This window comes from Triturus cristatus, chromosome 10 (assembly GCF_964204655.1).
Source record: "Triturus cristatus chromosome 10, aTriCri1.1, whole genome shotgun sequence".
Lineage (NCBI taxonomy): Eukaryota > Metazoa > Chordata > Amphibia > Caudata > Salamandridae > Triturus > Triturus cristatus.
Window position 1 is genome coordinate 1,145,168,098 of NC_140593.1, and position 21,681 is coordinate 1,145,189,778.

The following is a 21,681-nucleotide window of genomic DNA, read 5'->3' on the forward strand; positions in this document are numbered from 1 at the left end:
ACCAGAGCCTGTGATTGGAAATAGGAGCGCTGGCCTAGGATTAGGAGTTGGCACGTGGTCCAGGTCTAATAGTAGGGCTTGGACCTCTATAAGTGATGCAGATGGGATCATGGATCCTGACTCTTGAGAGTGGCACCAGAGCATAGACTCTTAGGCATGTGACTGGTAATTCGGATTTTTGACCACAGGCTCAGAATGTGGAACCTGGCACAGGATTGGGAGAGGGAGGCAGGATGGTAACTCTGAGAAGTGGGGATTGGAGCTGTGCCCTGGCTGCGCGGTGGGAAGTCAGAACATTGGGATCACTGCCCCTGGCAGGCACTTCTCAGGTAGACCAGTCCCCCTTGTCCACACACATCCTGCATCAGGGCATAGGCCTAGCACATTCCGTCTTTCTCTGCCTCCGTCTATCTCCTTTGTGTGTTTTTCTCTGCTCTGGAGGAAAGTCTTATGAGAAGGAAAAAAGTGGTGGTTCCCAAAAATGAGTGCCGATGGGCTCCATCGGCTCATATTAAGCACTGCCTATGATCAAAAATTGAAACCGGATGCAAAAGTGGTTTGCCATATTCTTGCATTCATCATGCATGCATTTTTGGGCTATCACTTGAGAAATTGGTCCATTCTGGTTCTTGTAGTCTTTATTTGCCTTCATGTACCAGAATAGATTAATACACCACAAATCAATGATTTATAATAAAAAAAGGAAGCCTGGAGCTAGACAGAGGGTGTCCTCTTGTCATGGAGCCAAATGGCAAACATGTAAGCAATGAGTACCCACAGGAGCAGGCATAAATCTAAAAGCAATCATGAGTGGAAACAAGTCCTCAAAGATAATGAGGGGAGTACACACATTCACCTGAGACTTCTCTTCATCATCAAAAATAGAATCCTTCGGTCGTGGCGATGGTGGCGGTAATAACTTGTCTCTGGGTAACTTTGGGTCTTTTTTGATGATGCCTAAAATCAGAAAAAGTGGAAACTGAAGATCTATGAACATTAAACTCTCTTTTTTGCATCACAAGCACACCAGAAATCGACACACACCCTACTTCTTCTTTTATTAATGTCGGTTCCTTCTTACCCTGGTACCCCTTCTCTATGCCGAACTCCCATGTTCTCTCTCCAACTAGTTATTCTTCTCTCTGCTTGTCCACCCCTCTTAGCTCTGCCTTTGTCAGTCTACCTGTCCCTGACTCTCTATCACTCTCCCTGACTGTCAGTCTCTCCTCCACTGTGTTTCTTCTCCTTGTTTCCTTTGCCAGTCTGTGCCCATTTAAATTTGTCCAGAAGTAATCGTTGTGCCCTCTACCCCCTTCCAATGGTCTCTCAACAGAAGGTTTTGCTCTCCATTTCCGCAACATATTTGAACTCCACGACTGTCCTCCGCATAGTTGTTATGCTGCACTGCCTCTGGTCCAACTCCTGGCATTTGTAGGTCGAATCCGACCGGACAGCGCAGCTGTCTAATCTGCTGAAGACATCTTGGGGACATTCAGAAGCTTCCCCGGGAATGCACTCCACCCATTGCTTACCATTGGCTTTGTCGTTTGTAACTCACATTTCCTTGCTTTCTATTTGCTGGCTGTTTGTTTTAGGCTGTCCAGCTTGAGTTTGTCCCTTCCCTTGCCCAAACCTTGTTTACTGTATCCTTCCTAGATTTCACTTTCTGTAAACAGGCCTTTAAATCTTGTTCTTATCTTTTCACATTTGCTGTGCATTTAAAAACAAAGGTCAAATGCCAGGCTCGTTTTCCGAGGGTGCGTGGTATTTTCTTTCTGTGACTTCAAAGGAAGAGTGTTTATAGGAAAGCAAGATTACTCTTCCCATGGAGCCTGCTCGAGCCCCGCCTATGCTTTAGTTTATGAGGCTGCAACACAGCCCTTAAAGCAGGCTTGCAGGCAGGAGGAGCACGCACATCCCGTGGTGGTGCTGAACAAATATTCATGCTGAGGTTCTTCTATCGAAGCACTGTTGGCTTTTGCTTAATGTGACTCTCTCGTGAATGTCTAATGAACTTTCTGTTTACAGTCAGCAAATCAGGAACCAAACCCTTTTAATAAAAACACACACTGGCAAGCCAAAAGGTGTAGCCTACACAACTATACTTAATGAGCAATAGCTTCAGTATGTGCAACACATGCAGTAGAACTGTGCAATAAAAACCTAGACAACACAGATAACTTCTTTCCGTAAAACTAAAAACAGGAGTCTGGAAACCAACTACATTATTTACGCTACAGCCTTTATCAAAACATAGCTTTATACTATTTGGTGGATGTGTATGTAGTCAAAGATGAAATAGGTAAACATGTTCCACTGAAACAGCAACGGCCTACCACCAGGGCCGGCTTTAGTACAGCTGGGGTCTGGCGCAACACTCTATGCCACTTTACTCTATGCTTCTCAGCTCTACTCTGCATCAATCTACTCTGTGCCAGTGCACTCTACCCCACTCTATAATGCACTACTGCACTCTTTGCCACTGCACTATTAACCAGTCCAGTCTAGGCCACTCCACTCTACTCTGCACCACTCCACCCACTCTACTCTGCAACACTGCACTCTAAGCCACTGCAATCTATGCCGATGCACTCTATGCCACTACTCAATGCCACTGCACTCAAGCCTGTGCCACTCCACTCTAGGCCACCTCATTCTACTCTGACACAATCTGCTCTACTCCACTCTGCGCCACTCCACTTTAAGCCACTGCATTCTTCGCCACTCTGCTGTACTCTACAGCACTCTACGGCACTACTCTATGCTACTGCACTCTACCCTGTAGCACGCCACTCTACGCGACTTCACTCTACTCTCAAACAATCTACTATACGCCACTGGACTCAATGCACTGCAATCTACGCCAATGCACTCTACGCCAGTACTCAATGCCACTGCACTTAAGCCTGCGCCACTCCACTCTAGGCCACCTCATTCTACTCTGACACAATCTGCTCTACTCCACTCTGCGCCACTCCACTTTAAGCCACTGCATTCTACGCCACTCTGCTGTACTCTACAGCACTCTACGGCACTACTCTATGCTACTACTCTCTACCCTGCAGCACTCCACTCTACGCGACTTCACTCTACTCTCAAACAATCTATGATACGCCACTGGACTCTATGCAACTGCAATCTAAGCCATACTACACCACTCTGCGCCACTGCACTATAAACTCTGCACCACTCAGCTCTATGCTACTACCCTCAATGCCTCTCTACTCAAAACCACTGCACTCTATACCAATGCACTCAACACCACTTTACTCATAATCAATACACTCTATGCCACGGCACGCTACGCCTCTCTATTCTACTCTATGCCACTCTACTCTATGCCACTCTACTCTGCAAGACTGCACTCCCGGCCACTGAACTCAATGCCACTCTATGAACCACTGCATTCTATGCCACTAAATACTTTGCCACTGCAAATATACCACTGTTCAACATTGCGTTCAATGCCAATGCACTCTATGCCATTCTGTTTTACTCTGCGCCACTCTACTCCACTCTGCAAGTTTGCACTCTCAGCCACTGAACTCAACACCACTGCACACTATGCCACTTCATGCTACGCCATTCTACACCATTGCACTCTGTCACTGCACTCTACTCCACTCTATTCTACTCTGCACCACTGTACCTTACACCACTGCTCCCTGCACCACACTACTATATGCCACTGCACTCTATTCTGCACCACTGCACTCATGCCACTGCACTGTATGCCACTCTACTCTACACCTCTGCACTCCAGCCTACCCTACTTCACTCTACTCTGAAAAAATCTACTTTACGCCACTGCACTCTACATCACTTCACTCTAATTTACTCAAAGGCAACGCATTCCATGCCACTGCACTCTACACCAATCTACTCTGCACCACTGTACTTTATGCCCCTTTACTCTACTCCAATCTATGACACTACACTCTAAGACACTACACTCATCACTACACTGTACAATACACCACTCTATGATGTTTTACTCCACTCCACTCCACAACACTCTACTCCACTATATGCCATTCTATAACACTACTCCACTCTACGATGCTCTACACAACTTCCTCTGTGCCACTTTACTCCACTCTATTCTATGACACACTACTCCACTCTACACCACTCTACTCTATGACACTCCACTCTACTCTAGTACACTTGACTCTACAACACTCTGCTCCACTCTATGCCATTCCACTATCATACACTGCTCCACTCTATGCCACTCCACTCTACGACAATCTACTCTACTTTATGCTACTCTACTCTACAACACTCTACTCCACTCTACGCAACCCCTTCTATGCCACTCTACTCTACACCACTCCATGACACTCTACTCCACTCTGACTCTACACCACTCAGCTCTACTCCACTCTACACCCTTCTACTCTATGACACTCTACTCCCTCACTACCTGACACTCACTCCATGCCACTCTAAGCCACTCCACATCACTCCATAACACTCCACTCTACTCCACTTTACGACACTCCACTCCACTTTCTTTTACCCCACTAACTTTTAACCATTCTGAACAGCAGCTACGCTGGTGGGCAACATAGCTAAAACATACTGGCAAAGTCAATAGATCTTGCATAGGCGAGACCTATTGGCTTTGCCAATACTTGTTTCTTTTATAACTCCTTCTGTCAGACACCTACATAGCTTCTGCTTTATCACTTCCCTCTGGAGTTCTAGAACTGCCTGCTTTTATTTTCTCTCTTTCCCTTCAACAGCACTGAAAACGCTGCTTCCCTTCTTTGTCACCACTTTTCAACCCCTGCAATCGACATACTTAAAAAACTAAAATACAATTTCTATTTATGAGCCTTATTCAAGCACAGAAAAAGAGCTGTACATCTCATAGCCATTTCTACTACCAAAAAATGTTAACGCAACTTTCCACATCGCAGCCTATCGTGGGAAAATAACCCTGTGTCAACGTGGAATTCACAACAAGGTGGCCCCATGCAATAGTTTGCCGAAACCGCGGCCAATGCCCGCGATACAACCACCTAGACGGAGATAAATACACAAACCACAACGCCAAAAAACCTGCGATGGGCCAAAGCGCGATGAGGAAATCAGCGATAAGCAGCGACAGGCCTGCAACACACACCTGGCAGGCGGGAAAAATCACCATAAAAGCAGAAAAAAGACCCAAACACAAACTGACCAACACCCAAGCACCATGGAGGCAGCCGGAGCAGGCGCAGAGGACGAGCGCAACCCCACAAGCACCCCGGACGACCAGCCCAGGACTTGAGGGACAGGGAAGGGCAAGGACAAGAAGAAGAGGAAGACAAAGTTCAGTCCGCAGGCAAACAGGATCGTAGTCACAGAGGTGATGGAACACCATCAACAACTGTTCGTCACCTCCAATGTGTCATTGGGCACCAAAACTGGAATATGGTGGGACATCGTGGACAAGGTGAATGCCATCGGAGAGCACATGAGGACAATGGACAAGGTCAAAAGGCGATGGAATGACATCAAGCGAAAGCCCAAGGAGAAACTTGCAGCCAACCAGAAAGCAGCAATGCAGACTGGAGGTGGGGGCCCTGCGCCACAGCTGGTGCTGGATGACATGGAGGAGTTGGTGTCGACAGTCATCTGTGTGGATACTGTGACCGGATTCGGGGGACCGGACACTGCTCGACAGGACACAACACAATCGCAACAGGGTGAGTGACCACCAGGTACTGGGGGGATGGGTGGAGATGGTCACGATGGCACACATGCACAATCAAGCAGAGCACAGTGCACACCCTCAATGACTCTGGGTCATCGCCCAGATCTATGGACTGACACAATGTACAATGCCATGCTGTCTGAATGTCAACATGTACCATCCTGCTACATACATGTGGACACATTGCTATACATCATCTCCCCTTCACATTGCAGAGCCACCGTCAACACCCCCTGAAGAGCAGTCCCAGCCACTCTTCACTGATGATGAGGAGGACAACCCCAGCATCGACGCACAAACCCTCCTATACATCATTGACATAATCCGCGACTCACCTCCAGGATCAGGGCTGACCAGATGCATCGAGGAGACCCCACCCAAACCACCCAGCAGGAGGCACACACGGCCCCGGCAGTCTCCCAAGACCCCCAGGAACAACACACGGCCTTCCAACACCGTGTGCTGGAGGGCCAGAGGGAGATGGCTGAGCAGGTGCGGGTGGGGTTCGACCTCATAGCTACCAAACTGGACTCCATCCATGGGTGTCTAGGCACGCTCCATGGTCTCCAACGAGCCCTGACTGACATCGTTGGAGTCCTGACGTGGAGAGAAGAACACCTGTCCGCTCAGAGGGGCTCTAGCGATACCGGCCGTGAGCTGGCACACATGCGGAGGCTCATGGAGGACATGGTTCGGATGGAGGCGGAAAGGATGGCAGCCACCGCTGCACACCAGCGAAATGTAGCTGGGATCTACCATGCCCTGCAGATACTCGTCATGGCATTGCTACCACAAGGCGTGGCGACGATGAATGCTGCTGGCCCCACACCATCCACATCTCAGCCCCCTGGTGTGCCATTGCCTCACAGTGCGGCGGACGTATCCACTCCGGCAAATGATGTGTCAGTGGCACACAGTGCCTCAGCCAGTACTGCAACACCCACAGGTGGGGCACAGCACACATCCGGGGACGAGGACGTGGATGGGTTTGTGATCAGGAGGCACTAGCATTCATTTCCGCCACCTGGCCTGTTTCTGCTTGGTGCCCCACTTGGCCCCATGACCTTCCACTGACCCCTGATACACTCCGATGCACTCACCTTGGATTGCGACATGGACTGCCATATCCTGTTTGATGACCAATGACACGGCGACCAGACTGCGGACTGTACCCTTCCTCTTCCACAGTACTTGTCATCCCCGGATGGACTCTGGCTGGCCCTCCACGGGCCCATGTTGTGTAGTGTGCTCGGCATTGCCCTGTACCGCTCCAGATGCAGAACTGCACTGGATGTGCAATAAACATCCAGTGACGCACTGCTGTATTATGTCTTCCATCATTCATGTATGAATGTGTGGATGAATGTAGGGACAGTGATTTCCCTTGCGTCAATGATGCTCATCCTGTGGGATGCCAGTCAAAGGGTACTACATTGCATATTGTGTACCGGGTGCCGTGGACACTACAACAGGGACACACGCATCAGTCACTTCCATGTCTGTACATGGACTGAACCACGCCCAGAGCCCACGAGTCACTGTTGCAAGCCCCGCTCTGGTCTGGCAAACGGCAGGCCAGACCACTCCGCTTACGCTCCGAGGGGGGCCCTCATTGCTACCCGTCGCAGGCGTACTCGCTGGTGGTGTGCAGGTCACTGGTCTAGTTGTCAGCATGTCACAGCCACTCCCTGAGGGCAGGTTTGCACGCACACCACACCCATCCAGCACAGGCGCCGACATAAGGGGCCGACAACGTCACATTCCCCTCTGCCGGTGGTGACTGGATGATGGACACGCCACGGTTCTCAATCATAAAGGGCCTTTATGTTGTTGCACACAGGGTTAGTGGCACCCGAAGCATTGCGGCCCGCACAGGCACCCCGCCACGGGACGGTGACTTTGGGTGCACTGAGGGAGGGGCGCCTTAAGCTGCTGAGCGGGTGTGCAGCCTGCGATGATGCCCCGTCCCGGCGGTCCGGACAGCTCAGGTTTTGTGTGCCCTGCTGGACCACAGTGTAGGCCAGAGCCAGCGGACAGCGCGTGCCTACCACCGCGTGAAGTCGCTTCCGGGATCACAGAGTTAGTGGCACCTATTGGGCTGAGCGGGTGTGCATCCTGTGATGAAGCTGGGTGCACTGGTATGTCCTCTGCCATGGAGTAATCAAGACCCAGCACCAAACGTGAGACCTGGTAGCCTGTGGAGCGGGGCTGCATGGTGTGGAGGGTGCCATGTCCGCAGGCCCCGGGCTTGTGGCTTGCAGCGGCACGTGGTGGGACTTCCTGTCTGCACACCAGTGGCAGAAGGGGAGCAGTGAGGCCTGGGTGTGCATGGGTGGACATGCTCCGATGGGAAGCGGGAGGGACTGGGGTGCCTCTGACTGGGTGTGCATGGGCGGGCAGGCGATGTTGTCTTGTGCAATTGTGTGTACTGTGCCAATCATGTATCTGGACTCTGTTTCAGATGACGGGTCTGTCTCAGATATGTGACTTGGTGAACTGCTATACATACCGGCAAGTGGTTGGTGACACACCGGTAGCAGCAGGTGAGCAGTGTGGCCTGGGTGCGCAGGGGCGGCACTCTCTCTCCCGCTCCCCCTCTCTTCTTCTCTCTCTCTCTCTCTCTCTCTCTCTCCCCCCCTCTTCTCTCTCTCGCTCTCTCTCTCCCTCTCTTCTTCTTCCTCTCCCTCTCTCCCTCTCTCTTCTTCTCTCTCTCTCTCTCTCCCTCTCCCCCCTTCTTCTCTCTCTCTCTCCCCCTCTCTTCTTCTCTCTCTCTCTCTCCCCCTCTCTTCTTCTCTCTCTCTCTCCCCCTCTCTTATCTCTCTCTCTCTCCCTCTCTTCCTCTCTCTCTCCTTCGCTCTCTCTCTGTCCTTTGATGTGCGCAGGACACACCTTCTCATCATGATTTTTGTCTTGCAGGCTGTGACCTCCGGATTGTCCCGAGTGGTACCGCCATGTGTCTTCATTTCATTTCAGTGTTCATTTTAATAAAGTTTCATTTGTTGCTTCGAACGTGAATGTGTGATGCACATGTTTGTGATGACACATGCATGTCACCAGTTATGATGGTGCGACATCATGGGGATTATTTTGTACATGTTTAGGTGTAGCTGATGTGGCATGTCTTTGGTCGAGGGGGGGGGGGTTCCGGGGAGAGGGGTCCTGGGGGTGTTGGCGGCGGGTGTTGTTGTCCTTTCGGCCCTCGGGGATGCATGTTCAGTTGCCTGGGTGCATCTGTTGTGGGTATGGGCTGTGCTCCCTTTTGTGGTGCAGGCTGTGGTCCGACTTTGCACCAGGTTAGAGTAGGTGTTATATTCCTGCTGCTAACGCGCCTTAACGCCTGTTTTGTGTTCTTATCGCAGTTCTGGCTGGTCGTTGTGGATGTTGTGGAGTGGTGCTGTCGCAGCTTTTGGCATGGGAACGCCTAGTCTACATCTCATTAGCAATAGTTGCCGGGGTCATGTTTTTTGCGGATGCTATCGCAGGTAAACTGGTGGTATCGGCTGTTAGCACCAGCTTGTGAATGGGGCGATAAATTTATCACGACTTTGGCTGCGATAAAGTGCCGATAGATCCTTGAGAATATGCCCCAAGGTTTTTATACCGCGAATCATTGTCCTGGCCTCTTACACTAGCCTGCAGTGTGAAGGTTGCAAGTAGGGGGCCTGAAGCAGATTCCTTATTTCCACATCCTTGCTCTAAGTCCGTAATTAAATGAAATGTGTCCACTTCCCCAGAAGGGCACCCACTTGACAAATTCCAAAATTCCGAAGTCAAAAACCACCATTGATCTTGTTTTTTTGTGAAACTTGGGTAGGGTCTTCCAGCCACTATTGATGCAATGGCCTCTGTGCTGAGGAGAGATCTGTTGAGACAGACCAAGCTTCAGCCGAGGAGTAGCACCAAGGGTAGTGGAAGATACAATGAAAGGTCCACTGCTTCTTCTTGCACAAGAACTACTGATATGCCGTCTGAAATGATTCTGAGGTGTTGCTTTTTCCTCCCTTCATGCCCCCAGTGTCTTAATAGAGCAATTGGTGCATTTGAGTCACAATCTCAGTCATCAAAGACGGTAAATAGGAATACCAACAAATTGCAATCAAGCCAAACAGGTGTCTCCCAGAAAAATATTTCTGCTTACTGGTGCAGGTGTTCAAGTTAAACCCAACTACAATAAATGCTGTTTCGGGGCCAAGGGAATTTCTTCTCTATTTTTTTTATTTTGGTTTTGTTATTTCTGGCAATCATTCAGATGACTGTAGTTCAACAAGTAAGGGGACTTGAAAGAGGTGGACTAATGGACTAGCCACAGAACCTTTAAAAAGATTCTGGATTGGCTTGGTCGCCAATGACGATTTAGAAGGATATGTGATGTTCTGCTAAATCTGAATGTTTGAGTTACCATTCCCCGAAACGGGTCCTAGGATGCTTGTTTCCGGTCCAGGGAGGACCTGGCTTGGTAGTTCGGGCTGAACTGTTCCCATGAGGCACAGGGTCAGGACTGATTTGCATATGGCCAGGTCTAAACTGGGGCGGCATGGTGAGCAAAGGAATGATGGATTTAACCCAGATCTCTTGACTGGGGGTGAATGTTTTGATTTGTTCTGCATTCTGTCCATCGATTGTGTGTCTTTTGCTTTCTCGCCACAAGTACCTGTACTCTGCTTTACACTAGACGGAAAAAATGCACTGCACGGAACGACAGGCTTTGCACCAAAAGCATAATATTTTCGTCTAACCGTTGCAGCCATCTGGATTTAGCCGAGAAAACCCCTGCAGCTTTTTTACAACCGAGATGCAGCTTCCTAACACAGGGATTTCAGTATGATTTACGGCTGAGACAAAAGACCGCAGAAAGGTTTGACTTAGCTGGAAACCTCATTGTTGGTTATAAACTAAAAACAAAGGCCCCAGTATTTGGTTTAATTGTTTTAGTATTTTGTGCATAGAAAAATCACTCATAATAACACAACAGTAAGTACCTCTGAAGCCATAGATACAACACTACTAATGCTCCAGTAGTCCTTTTTATTAACTTTGGGCTTCATTCATTTTAATTTTTTTTCATTTTTTTCCAAAGGTTTTTTTCACTTGATAAAGTTCAACATACATCTCTATGTTTTTCACAATCTTCCACAAAAGTGGTGTCACAAAAACAATATTTACATGACGTACATACATCTAACTGTAACCTTTTTACAAACATACAGACAAAATCAAACATTACTATACATTTATATTCTATTTCAACATAGCATTATTTCCATAAAACTCATTGTCCTACATTCTTGTATCTATGAACGGGACCTATTTTGTTTATATCCTCGATACTTTCTACTTTATGGGTCCAGAAGAGGTCAGAGTATTATTGTTAAACTCCATTTTAGAGCTTATTCAATCCAGCTCAAAAAGATCTTTTATTTGATATATTATTCTTCTTTGGTTACTCTTGGACTCATAAGAAATAAAAGCCAACGCGTTTCGACCTTCCTTTTGAGACCAAACCGTTGTACTACAAGAAGGTCTTCATCAGGGCAAGGCGATGTTCAAGTAGGACGTATGTTACCTGCCCAGTATGGATTTCTTGGCTCGCCGGATGCGGCGTGGGTGCAGTTGCTGGTAAACACCCAGGTATGCTTCATGTTGGGCAGCAAATAAAAGTATTTGCATAATGTTAGCCTCCATAAATCTTTAATGAAATCAAGATTCTCTCTGCATAATAATTGGAGAATCGTCATTCCAGCCTCTGAATTCCTGAACTGAATCACTCCCCCACTTTTGTACTTAGAAAAATCACTCAAGCACTACGGCATTTGAAACTAACTTGATACAAATGTTGGCTGCTGACATAAACTTGAAATGTAGGGCCTTAAGTGGTGATGTGTTTAACTAGGTCACTGGCTTCCACTCTAACAGAGCCGCTGCAACTATTTTGTAAATATTATAAACATTGTATAATGTGATAATGTGCCTATTAGTGTCAAAGCCTCCCTATTAAACAACAGTAAATATTACCTCACCCAGCATAATGTGCTGCATGGCTAAATACTTATAAGGTCCCAAAGGCGAGACCGATTGCATTGCAAATGCTCGATATTAATTTGCTTCACCGGAGGGTCTTTGCCTTTTATTATTATCCATTCTTAGGCATCCTCCATTATTGGCTGTCCACAATGCTTGGACTCAGGTCACCTAGGTTTAGTCGATCATGTTTGATCGAACAGAAAACCACTGGGATGAGCTTAATTGAAGCCAATGGAAATGCAACTATTGTTTTAAACCAAACTAAAAAGAGATATTTAAATGCTATGCAATGGTGAAAATATGAAAACTGACCATTTTTCTTCAGTGTTCGATACGCGGTCTGGATTTTTGATTCTTCCGGAAACCAAACCGTCCAGCTGTATAGAACTTCTACGATCCGTTCCTTCACGTTGTGTGTAGACCATGAGCCTAGAAACTGAAAGTGAAAATGGTTGAGTTCAGAAGTAGTTACAAAAGGAATTTTATCGAGCCTGAACTAACCAGTGCTTGAAAGGCTCTAGCCCCACAATGCTCATTCAGCGTAGCGTGCCTCCAGCAGACTGCTTCCCATGGGTGGATGGGCTCAGACCCACCAGCGCTGATAGCAGCCACCCATTTTAATTTACATCGACATATCCCCACCTGTGAATGTATCCCCACCATCTCAAAAGGCTTCACTGCTTTCATTAGGGAATTGTTGGACCCACAGTTAAAGAAGCCTAAAAGTCTGTCAATAACTCCCCAAGCCCACATGATGGGACAATCGTCGCCTTAAATGCGCCACCCTTTGTATGGTGTCACAGTGCAACGCGAACCCCAACCTGATGTCATCAAACTAGACATCCAACCATCAGCCAGGAAGATTTCACTACTACAGCTATACACTCCAGACGGCTTCCTGAAGTAACCAAAAGGTAAGACACTGATGCTAAATCAATCATATAAGTATATCAGGCCATCAATAAATAAATACATAACTACATGATTAATTAAACAGAGGCCATTTCTAAAGACACGTGTGCTCAGAAGACTCTTGGAGATGAAGATTAGCCTCAAACATTTTAATTATCAACTTTTATATTCATTTATTTATTTAACCATATTTATATTTGTTGCTTGTTTATTAATGCATTTTTTGTGTAAATTTGTTTATGTGTTTATTTAATTATGTGATTATGCACATATGTGAATATAATTTGTTAACGTGTACCTTTGTTTATTAATATTTAATTACCCTTTTTTTATTTTGTGTTTGTCTACTTTGCATATAGGTGTTTATTCGTGAAAGCATGTATTTTTCTGCATATTAATGTCCGTATTTTTATGCATTTGTGGTTATATCTATTATTTCTTTGTTGATTTATGTGTTTACTTATTGGTGTGTATGTTTATCATTGTATGTATGTGTGTGTTTATTAATAATGTGTGTATTAATTGTAGTATTGACTTGTTTATGATTTCTGTAATTCTTTTAAGTGCTGCGACCACTTCTGAGGAGTGAGTGGCACTTTGGTAATGTTGCATAGCCAACAAAAGGCTGGCTATCCTAGTGCCCAGACTGATTAGAAATGCCACCATCATTAGCGCAGTTCTAGATCACCAAAAATACAAGAAAGACAAAGGACTAAAAGGAAGTGTTATGAGGCTGCATTAATAAAGTAAAAAATGCAGCTCGATTTTGCAGTATGGGCCTTCTGTTCTGTTCTTTTTACAAGACTAGTGTAACATGGTTTTAAACATATGTAAATACAAATATGAACTGCTGGTACTCGGTACTTCCAGTAGGGGTCACCACGGTGATACGGGGATTCCGTACTGCGAACAGGATGAGTCGGCAGTGCAGAAACTGTGAGTCAGCAGGGCTGATATGGTGAATCAGCACTGCTAACGTAGTGAGTAAGCAGTGCTGAATCGGTGAGTAAGCAGTTTTAATCCGGCGAGTGAACAGGGGACGAATTAGCAGTGCTGACACAGTGAGTCAGCATTTCTGATAGCATGAGTTAGCATTGCTATTCTTCCTAAATCAGTGAGCCTCTCCTGCAAGAGTGGCAGGCTCCAAAGGTCGCTCGGGGTAGAACCCAGTCAGCAGGGGAGATACTAAAGAGCATGAAAGTGGCGGAACCCCAATGGTAAGGGGTTATCAGGCTGCTCTGCTGTACCACGCCTGGCCACCAGAAGTTAGGTACAGTAACAAACACAAGCAAAAACACTGAGACACACAGCATGCAAGAGAGCTCAAATTCACCTTTCTTCCAGACAGGTGATGATGTTTGATTGTCAAAAACGGGTTAAAAACAGTGGGCGCAGTGATGATCTGGAGAGAACGCTTAATATTAACGCAAACAGATGGATTTTAACTCAGAATAGTACTAACGGGGCCTCAATAGGGCCAGAGCTTGAACGTTGTTGTGTCATATACAATCTGTTTGTTCTAATTGACCAATATAGGCCGTCTACTGTAAAGGGATATTTGGTGCCAGTTCCGGAGTCTCGCATTTGTTTTCCTCACCCGGTTACTCTGATAATCTGTAGAAAACGCAAAGGTGATGGGTGGAATGTTTGAAAAAGTCTCAGTCCCTGACAATCACTTGAGCCGCGTTCCACTTCATCGCTTTTCACCCACTATGCCACTTTGGGCAGAGCATAGCCATGTATCAGGCGTGGTCCTGCTGCAATAGGAAAGGCTCAGTCTGCACTGCCAAGTCATGAAACAAGATACACAGACCAGTTTCACGATAGTTTGATAATTTAAGGCAGATGTAGCTTGATCTCTACAATACAGTGAGTGGGAGACGCCGCGTGGGCATATCCCTCACACTTAGGGCATCTGACAGAAGGATGCACAAAGGTGATGGGTGGAATGCTTGCAAGAGTCTCAGCCACTGGCAACTGCTCAGGATGCAACCTAGTTCATAGGTTTTTCACTCAATGTACCACTTAAGACAGAGAGCTGCCATGTGCAAACTAGTCTTGGTTCTACTCCAGTAGAAATAGTCCAGCCCCAACTAGCCGGCCATGTCTCTCCGATTTGGAAACAGAAGCAACCTCAGAAAAGTGAGGCCTCATCACTGAAGCACAGCTTGAGCCGTGCGGCGAACCAAGCACGAGGAGCATGTCTAGACAAACCCACCGCACTTGGAGCACGTTCAAGTCCATCTGACTGAGCCTGACTTGCATATTGTTGATTTCTCTCTGAGTGCCATAGCAGGTGAAAAGCGATGGACGGGGACTATGCTGGGTAGTTTTGCAAACTAGATGCCCATATCCGTCCTCATTATCAGACCTCTAGCCATCGTCGCGATCTGAAATACTCGAATCTCCAGTTTCCCCTCTATGTTCAGGACAACTGTATGTGCACCTCAAATGCCATCCAAGCATGTCTAACCATGAGTCTGAAACCTCACTGAGGCAAAGCAAGCAATCTACTGGCCCTACTCTATGGTTCCGATGAGAACCCCCATATCTGTGCTCTCCCGTAGCCCATGAACCTCAATCCTCAAATCCCAATCCACACCTTTCTCCTGATACCCAACCCCTAACCTCTATGTCTCTCTCCCCCACACCATTCTCACCCTCTGCCCAGTTAAACAATGTACCAATCTCCAATCAGTTCCTCACTTTTCAACCAAACAAGGCCAAACATCTTATACTCACGCTTCGTTATACACGCAAACTTTCAGTCACAACCCTCCAGCCTAACATACCGTTGATGTCGATAGACTGGACATTTCATGTTTCCAGGCCCCAGTACTATTCCTAAAGAACCACTTCAATATGAGGTCTCACCCAACAAGACATATTTTCCTGCTGCTTTATTGTCTCCCTGATCCCCTCAACTACTTTAAATCCATTGTCCCAAATCTACAAATCTTACCTTTGGTGATAAAACTTTAATCAATTCATTTAGGAATCTGAACTTCCCAATCTCTTGATGGAAAGAGGTCCCACAGTTATTAATGCAAGTCTCCAGCACCTGTGAGGGGAAAAAGTTCACGTTAGGTTGTCTGCAGCAAAAGGAATTCAACTGGTTATATATGCTGCACGCAAACATGAGAGGTAAAAGTAGAGGAAGACAGGCACTCGCATTCGTGGAAAGCGAAGGATCTGTGGATCCTACCGCGAGCACCTCCGGAATGTAAATAGAAGACAAACCCATCATAGGCGAGGTCGCTCCTTGAATGGATGGACCTTCTTGCAGCTATAGAGTGTATGAAGCATGTCATCAACTTCAAATGTACAGTTAAAAAGTTGCCGGGAGTTAGAAGCCCAGATTATACTTCTATGTCAGTACAGGCTACGATGTGAAGGAAATTGTCTCTAGAGAGGTTAATCACAAAGGAATTTTTGAGAAGATGGTTAAAGTACTAATTTCAACATTGGTGTTTGTGAAAACTGAAGAGGTCCCCTCAGTTCCCGGGTCTAGTTATCAGTCAGTAGCTGCTCTAATAAAATTCTATTGTTAACTCTAACAAGAAGCAAGATACATCATGCTTCATACCTGTTTTTAATTAATTTGACCAGAGGAGGAGAAAGATAACATGAAACTGAAAACAATGAAAATCGATGGCCAAAAATAATTCACAGCATCTGTGGATAATTGTTCAACAGTCTTTATTTTTTATTGTTATGGCTAAATTTGTCATACAATAATGAAAAATAACATAAAATATCAAATAAAATATCATATGGGAAAAAAAAAAAATACACACTAAACATAAAGGGGTGGATTAATCAGCACAGCACTGGTGCAAAGTCACCAAAAGTCACGCAACCTGTTGCAAAGCATTGATTTATTTACTTAGTAAAACTTTTTTTGTGCTGGAAAGTTGCCTAAAGGTAATGCAAATAACACATGGTTTTTGGTACAAAGCCCTATCTACTACTACTGCTATGAGGGTGGCATCCCCCGCAGGAGACACATCATGGACAGGGTATATGTTGATGACAACATATGGATGGTTCGGAAAGTTGTGCCGCCAAATATATAGACCAGGTGTTGATGTCATCCTCTATGGGGGTGATGCCACCACATGGATGGATAAGAGGCTAGGTCATAGAGTGATGATGCCTAAGATGATGTCAGAGGGTGGATGAAAGAGGGATGCTTCCATTCAATGTTTAAATGTGAGATTATAGATGGGTAAAGGTGAGGCGAGGGCACCAGTTCTGAAACCAACAAGGAGAGGATCTTACCGTCAAGGCCTTGAGCGCTTCTGGTTCCTGTGGTGACTGGATCTTATGCGCCAGGACTCTGGTAGCGATCAACGGGCTGTGGTAAAGGTAGAGAGTTGATATTGTCACCTGCTTCTAGGACCTCAAACGCTTATTCGTACTATGAGCTAGCACTCCACAATATATGTGTCCGATGACATAAGATATTCTTGCACACTACCCACAAAAGGCATTAGTAGACGTGATCATTTGAGCAAATTAGAAACTAGCAAACATAAATAAAATAAAAACTATGTAACACAAATGTCAATAGAATGCAAGAAAAACACTTGAGATACCTCAACGTGAATATTTGTACCTGAACCTGGTGACACGTGTCTGATTTATCAACATGGTGGCACACAAATGGCGATACTTCAGTCCTAGCAAATCACAGGTACGCAATACCTCAGATCTTCTAGCACAAATACGTTTGGTAACTCAGAGCTTGTGGCGTACACCTGTAAGAACGCCATCCTTATGGTATTTATGTATCTAGTTCTTCATTCATTGCGGCACAGGGTACAGCAGAACATTGAAGATATTTCTTATTGCTTAAATCCCAAGGGACTTGTATCCAGTGTCTCAGACCTCATGGCACATGTCTGATTTGTAAGTGCTCTGACTACAGGAGTCTGATACCTCATATCCTGTAGCACTCATGACTCATAACTCAGATCTCAAGGCACACGGGTGCAATACCTCAGGCGTCATGGTACACATGTATGGAAATCTATAACAAAGGGTTTTTTAAGGTATGGGATGGTCGGCACTCAGCTGTGTAACGTAAATTGTTGCTCGGCAAAAACAGTCAGATGGTGCTACTAGGAGAAGGGATGAGCCCTGTAACCCCTCAATGTTGTGTGGGAAGGAGTCCTCACACTTACTAAATGTACAACTAAACCTAGGCACACATCAAGGTAAATAAACAGTATGTATATTCAATGCTAAAGGTTCTACACAATCCAAACAGTGATCCATAAACATATAAGTGCGATGTTGCTTTGTCTTTAATTCAGTTCTCATTAAGCCAAAACAGAACCAGCCGACATGTGTTTCGTCACATTTGGAATTAGTTCCGCGACTTCCTCAGGGCGCACAGCCGGTGATAATTCCAACTGGGCTATTAGCTGAGAGTAGTACAAATCTCTGTATATAAAAACGTCACGCTGCCGGTTAAGTAATACACCCGCTGGCCGCAATGGGGTCCTAGAATATGGATTCAATCTGCAGTGTCTGAAAAGGATAAATTCTCGTGATGAGGGCGCCATGAGGATAACGAGCGTCCGAGGGTTGATCGCACTCAGTTACAGGTTACTCAGTTACACGGACAATCACTGTGTTCCGGGTACGGTATCCGGAACACAGTGATCGTCCGTGAGGAAGCCCGCAGCACACACGCTACAAACCTGTAACTGAGTGCGATCAACCCTCGGACGTTGGCAGTGCACCCTGAGGAAGTCGCAGAACTAATTCCAAATGCGACGAAACACGTGTCGGCTGGTTCTGTTTTGGCTTAATGAGAACTGAACTAAAGACAAAGCAACATCGCACTTATATGTTAATGGATCATTGTTTGGATTGTGTAGAACCTTTGCACAGAATATATGTTTATTTACCTTGATGTGTGCCTAGGTTTAGTTGTACATGGTACACATGTATGATACTTAGAAAATTCATAGCACAAGTCTGATACATTGGAAGCTCATGGCAATTGCATGTCCAATACCTCAAATTTTGTGTGCATTTCTGCTCTGTCAGAATGATCGTGAGTGCACAGATCTCATGGTGCACATATCTGGTATCATAGACCTCAGGGAACAAGTGTGCAATACCTCACACTTTCTCGCACTCACAGCCTTTGAGCTCAATCTGCCTTGTACAAGGTGATTGGTTAAATTAAATCCCTGACTGGAATTGCTCTTTTGTAAACACTAGTTGTCATTGTTTAAGGAGTACTGATGTTCAAGGAGTACGTACTACACCCCTTACCCAGCAGCATCATCATTCTCAGTGACTGCTAGCAACATGATGTCCATACTGCCACTATGTCGCGAACATCACTGTAGCGGGCATGGGGATTGTTTTTTCACTAATCGACTTGTGAATATGAAAGTTAGCTCTTGATTTTAGCTCACCCCTCTGGATCAGCATTGACAAGGTCGCAGAGTCGCTGGATGCTCTCCCAGTTGTCTTCCGGTTTCTCTGGATCGGTGGCTTTATCTGAAAGTAACAAGGATAATGTTACAAAAGCAATACGCCCCAAGTACTCGCAGGTCTCAAATTGCCATTTTCCTCAAGCAGGAAATAGAACATGTAGGTACGTTGAATGGAGGGGCAACAAGAGTCTACTCTCTGCTTCTTCCCATTGGTCCCCTATTGGGTCTACTCTCTGCTTCTTCCCATTGGTCCCCTATTAGGTCTACTCTCTGCTTCTTCCCATTGGTCCCCTATTGGGTCTACTCTCTGCTTCTTCCCATTGGTCCCCTATTGGGTCTACTCTCTGCTTCTTCCCATTGGTCCCCTATTGGGTCTACTCTCTGCTTCTTCCCATTGGTCCCCTATTGGGTCTACTCTCTGCTTCTTCCCATTGGTCCCCTATTGGGTCTACTCTCTGCTTCTTCCCATTGGTCCCCTCTTGGGTCTACTCTCTGATTCTTCCCATTGGTCCCCTATTGGGTCTACTCTCTGCTTCTTCCCATTGGTCCCCTATTGGGTCTACTCTCTGCTTCTTCCCATTGGTCCCCTCTTGGGTCTACTCTCTGCTTCTTCCCATTGGTCCCCTATTGGGTCTACTCTCTGCTTCTTCCCAGTGGTCCCCTTAGTAGCGCTGAGAATGTCGCGACCTGACTGCTAGTGTGAAGGTGGTTATACTAAGCCTTTGATTGGTTAGTCTGCCTCGGTCTTAATGTTTCGTAAGAGTGCATCAGTTGGTCCAAAAAGAAATCCCTTGAAAAGGGAAAAGATCTTTGCGGAGACCTGTGCCTCGACCCTTAATGCAGCCACCTCAAGAAAAGGTACTGGTAGGGAATGGGGCGAGGTCTAGGACTGGCCTGAGAATAAGAAGGATGGGCACAAAGCCACGTTTAGTTGCCGGATAGCGGTCTTGTGGGGCGGTCTGATGCACCTAACCAATCAGAGGGACGAGATGGGATGACCCCATGAGAAGACTGCGCCTTTGACTCCAGAGGACAGCAGTAAATGGGAAGGCATAATGGGACGTTACACAGGACCGCCAACAATTAATGTGGGCACGGGGCAATCCACTACCTATGTCCTGGGTGGGTGCTTTTCGTAGTCATTGTGGCCTGCCACAGGACATGTACGGATGTAGGGAACAGTAAGCTACCAATGTTAGTCCAAACAATCAAAAACAGCTGGAAAGGCTGTCTGAAGGTACCTGGACACACATGGTGCATTCGCTAGAACTCCAGATGTCATGTCTTCCTGGTTTCCGTGAGCTGATCCAGCAGACAGACATGAATGGGTAGGGCTGGTATGCAGCTGAAGGGGGCTTTGTAAGTGGTTAAATATATGTATACTTTCCAAACTGCTAGGGAAGATTTTAAGATACACCCTAGCCAGTTATTGGCATGTAGTAGTGTGGTCCACATCTCTGCTGCAATGTGGAACAAGGTCTAAATGAGCCCGCAGTACATAAGGTCTTGGAGATAGTTCCCATGCATGGACTTGGGATAGTGACAGCCTTGTATAGGCGATGACAGGTTACAACAAGGGGGTCTCCATGATGTGAAAGGCAAAACAATATGAAAAATTAGAAAGAGATATGGTTAAAATATGGGATTGTGTAAAGAGAGTGTTGTGTGATGCCAGGTTTTAACGTATCCAATCAAATTTTCTTCACCAGACGTATCTCACCCCCCTCAAACGCCTATTATATGCCCACTATCTGTATCTCTGTGTCACCAACCCCAGGTTGAATTTCCCGCTAATGATACAGGTCAATAAAGCATTCGGTTTGGTTTTGGGTGGTTACTGAATACAGAAAAGTCCTATGTGTTTCCATTCAGGGGACTGATGGGGACAGAGTGTGGCAGCCTGGCACACCGTGCCATACAGTGAGCACCAGAGCCATTCAAATACAGAAGACTATGGGTCTTCCGCATTTAAATGTTGGACATACAAACTGAGGCTTGACGTGAAAATGTTAATGGCGCCAAAAGGAAGGCACAGGGCTACCTGAAATGTACACAGAGTTCTTAACCTCTCAGCCATAGCTCATGGTTGCAGAAGAGAAGAATGGGGAGAGATCACTAGCCAACTCTGAACCTTCTAAAATCAGAAAAGCTATTGTTTTGGGACATGAGTGCCAAAGCAAATGTACCAACAGTAGTCAAGGTGGTCAAAGAGGAGATATTGCAGCATGTTAGGCATCTAATTAGTTCTGAGTTGCCCTTATGGGCTGAGACTGCGTTATAGAGGCTGAACAGTGCATTATCATAACATGTTGGAAGGACAAAGGAATAACTAGAGCAGGCGCCATCTTTGGAAGGTTATAGTTAAAGGACTCTGAAGAAGTCATAGTGCAATATGGGTTGCAAGCAGGTTAGTTCCTAAACTATGAGCACAGTGCATGAGCTGCCAGACAGAAATAGGGTGCAACCCTGGCACTCTGCCAGTGTCCAAGAGTTGACTGCTTAACTGAGATTAGACGAGGTTGCAGATAATCATCGACCACATGTAGGTCAATTATAGGGCTCCCACTTTCACTCACTCACTGGGTG

The 21,681-nt window shown here is 46.2% G+C and overlaps 1 protein-coding gene across 4 annotated transcripts in view; it reads right to left on the reverse strand.

Annotated features, from left to right (window-relative positions):
* Window positions 1–21,681, reverse strand: part of GGA2 (golgi associated, gamma adaptin ear containing, ARF binding protein 2) — an 86,324-nt gene that overhangs the window by 52,149 nt on the left and 12,494 nt on the right. For 2 of the 4 annotated variants that reach the window (XM_085629502.1, XM_085629500.1), the window contains exons 2-6: window positions 19,075–19,159; window positions 16,919–16,994; window positions 15,600–15,698; window positions 12,038–12,161; window positions 857–957 (exon numbers count right to left, since the gene is read on the reverse strand). In XM_085629502.1, the coding sequence (XP_085485628.1) occupies window positions 857–957; window positions 12,038–12,161; window positions 15,600–15,698; window positions 16,919–16,994; window positions 19,075–19,159 (485 nt within the window). Of the gene's footprint in view, window positions 1–850; window positions 958–12,037; window positions 12,162–15,599; window positions 15,699–16,918; window positions 16,995–19,074; window positions 19,160–21,681 lie in introns of all 4 variants that reach the window. The other 2 variants (XM_085629501.1, XM_085629499.1) reach the window with 1 other exon arrangement.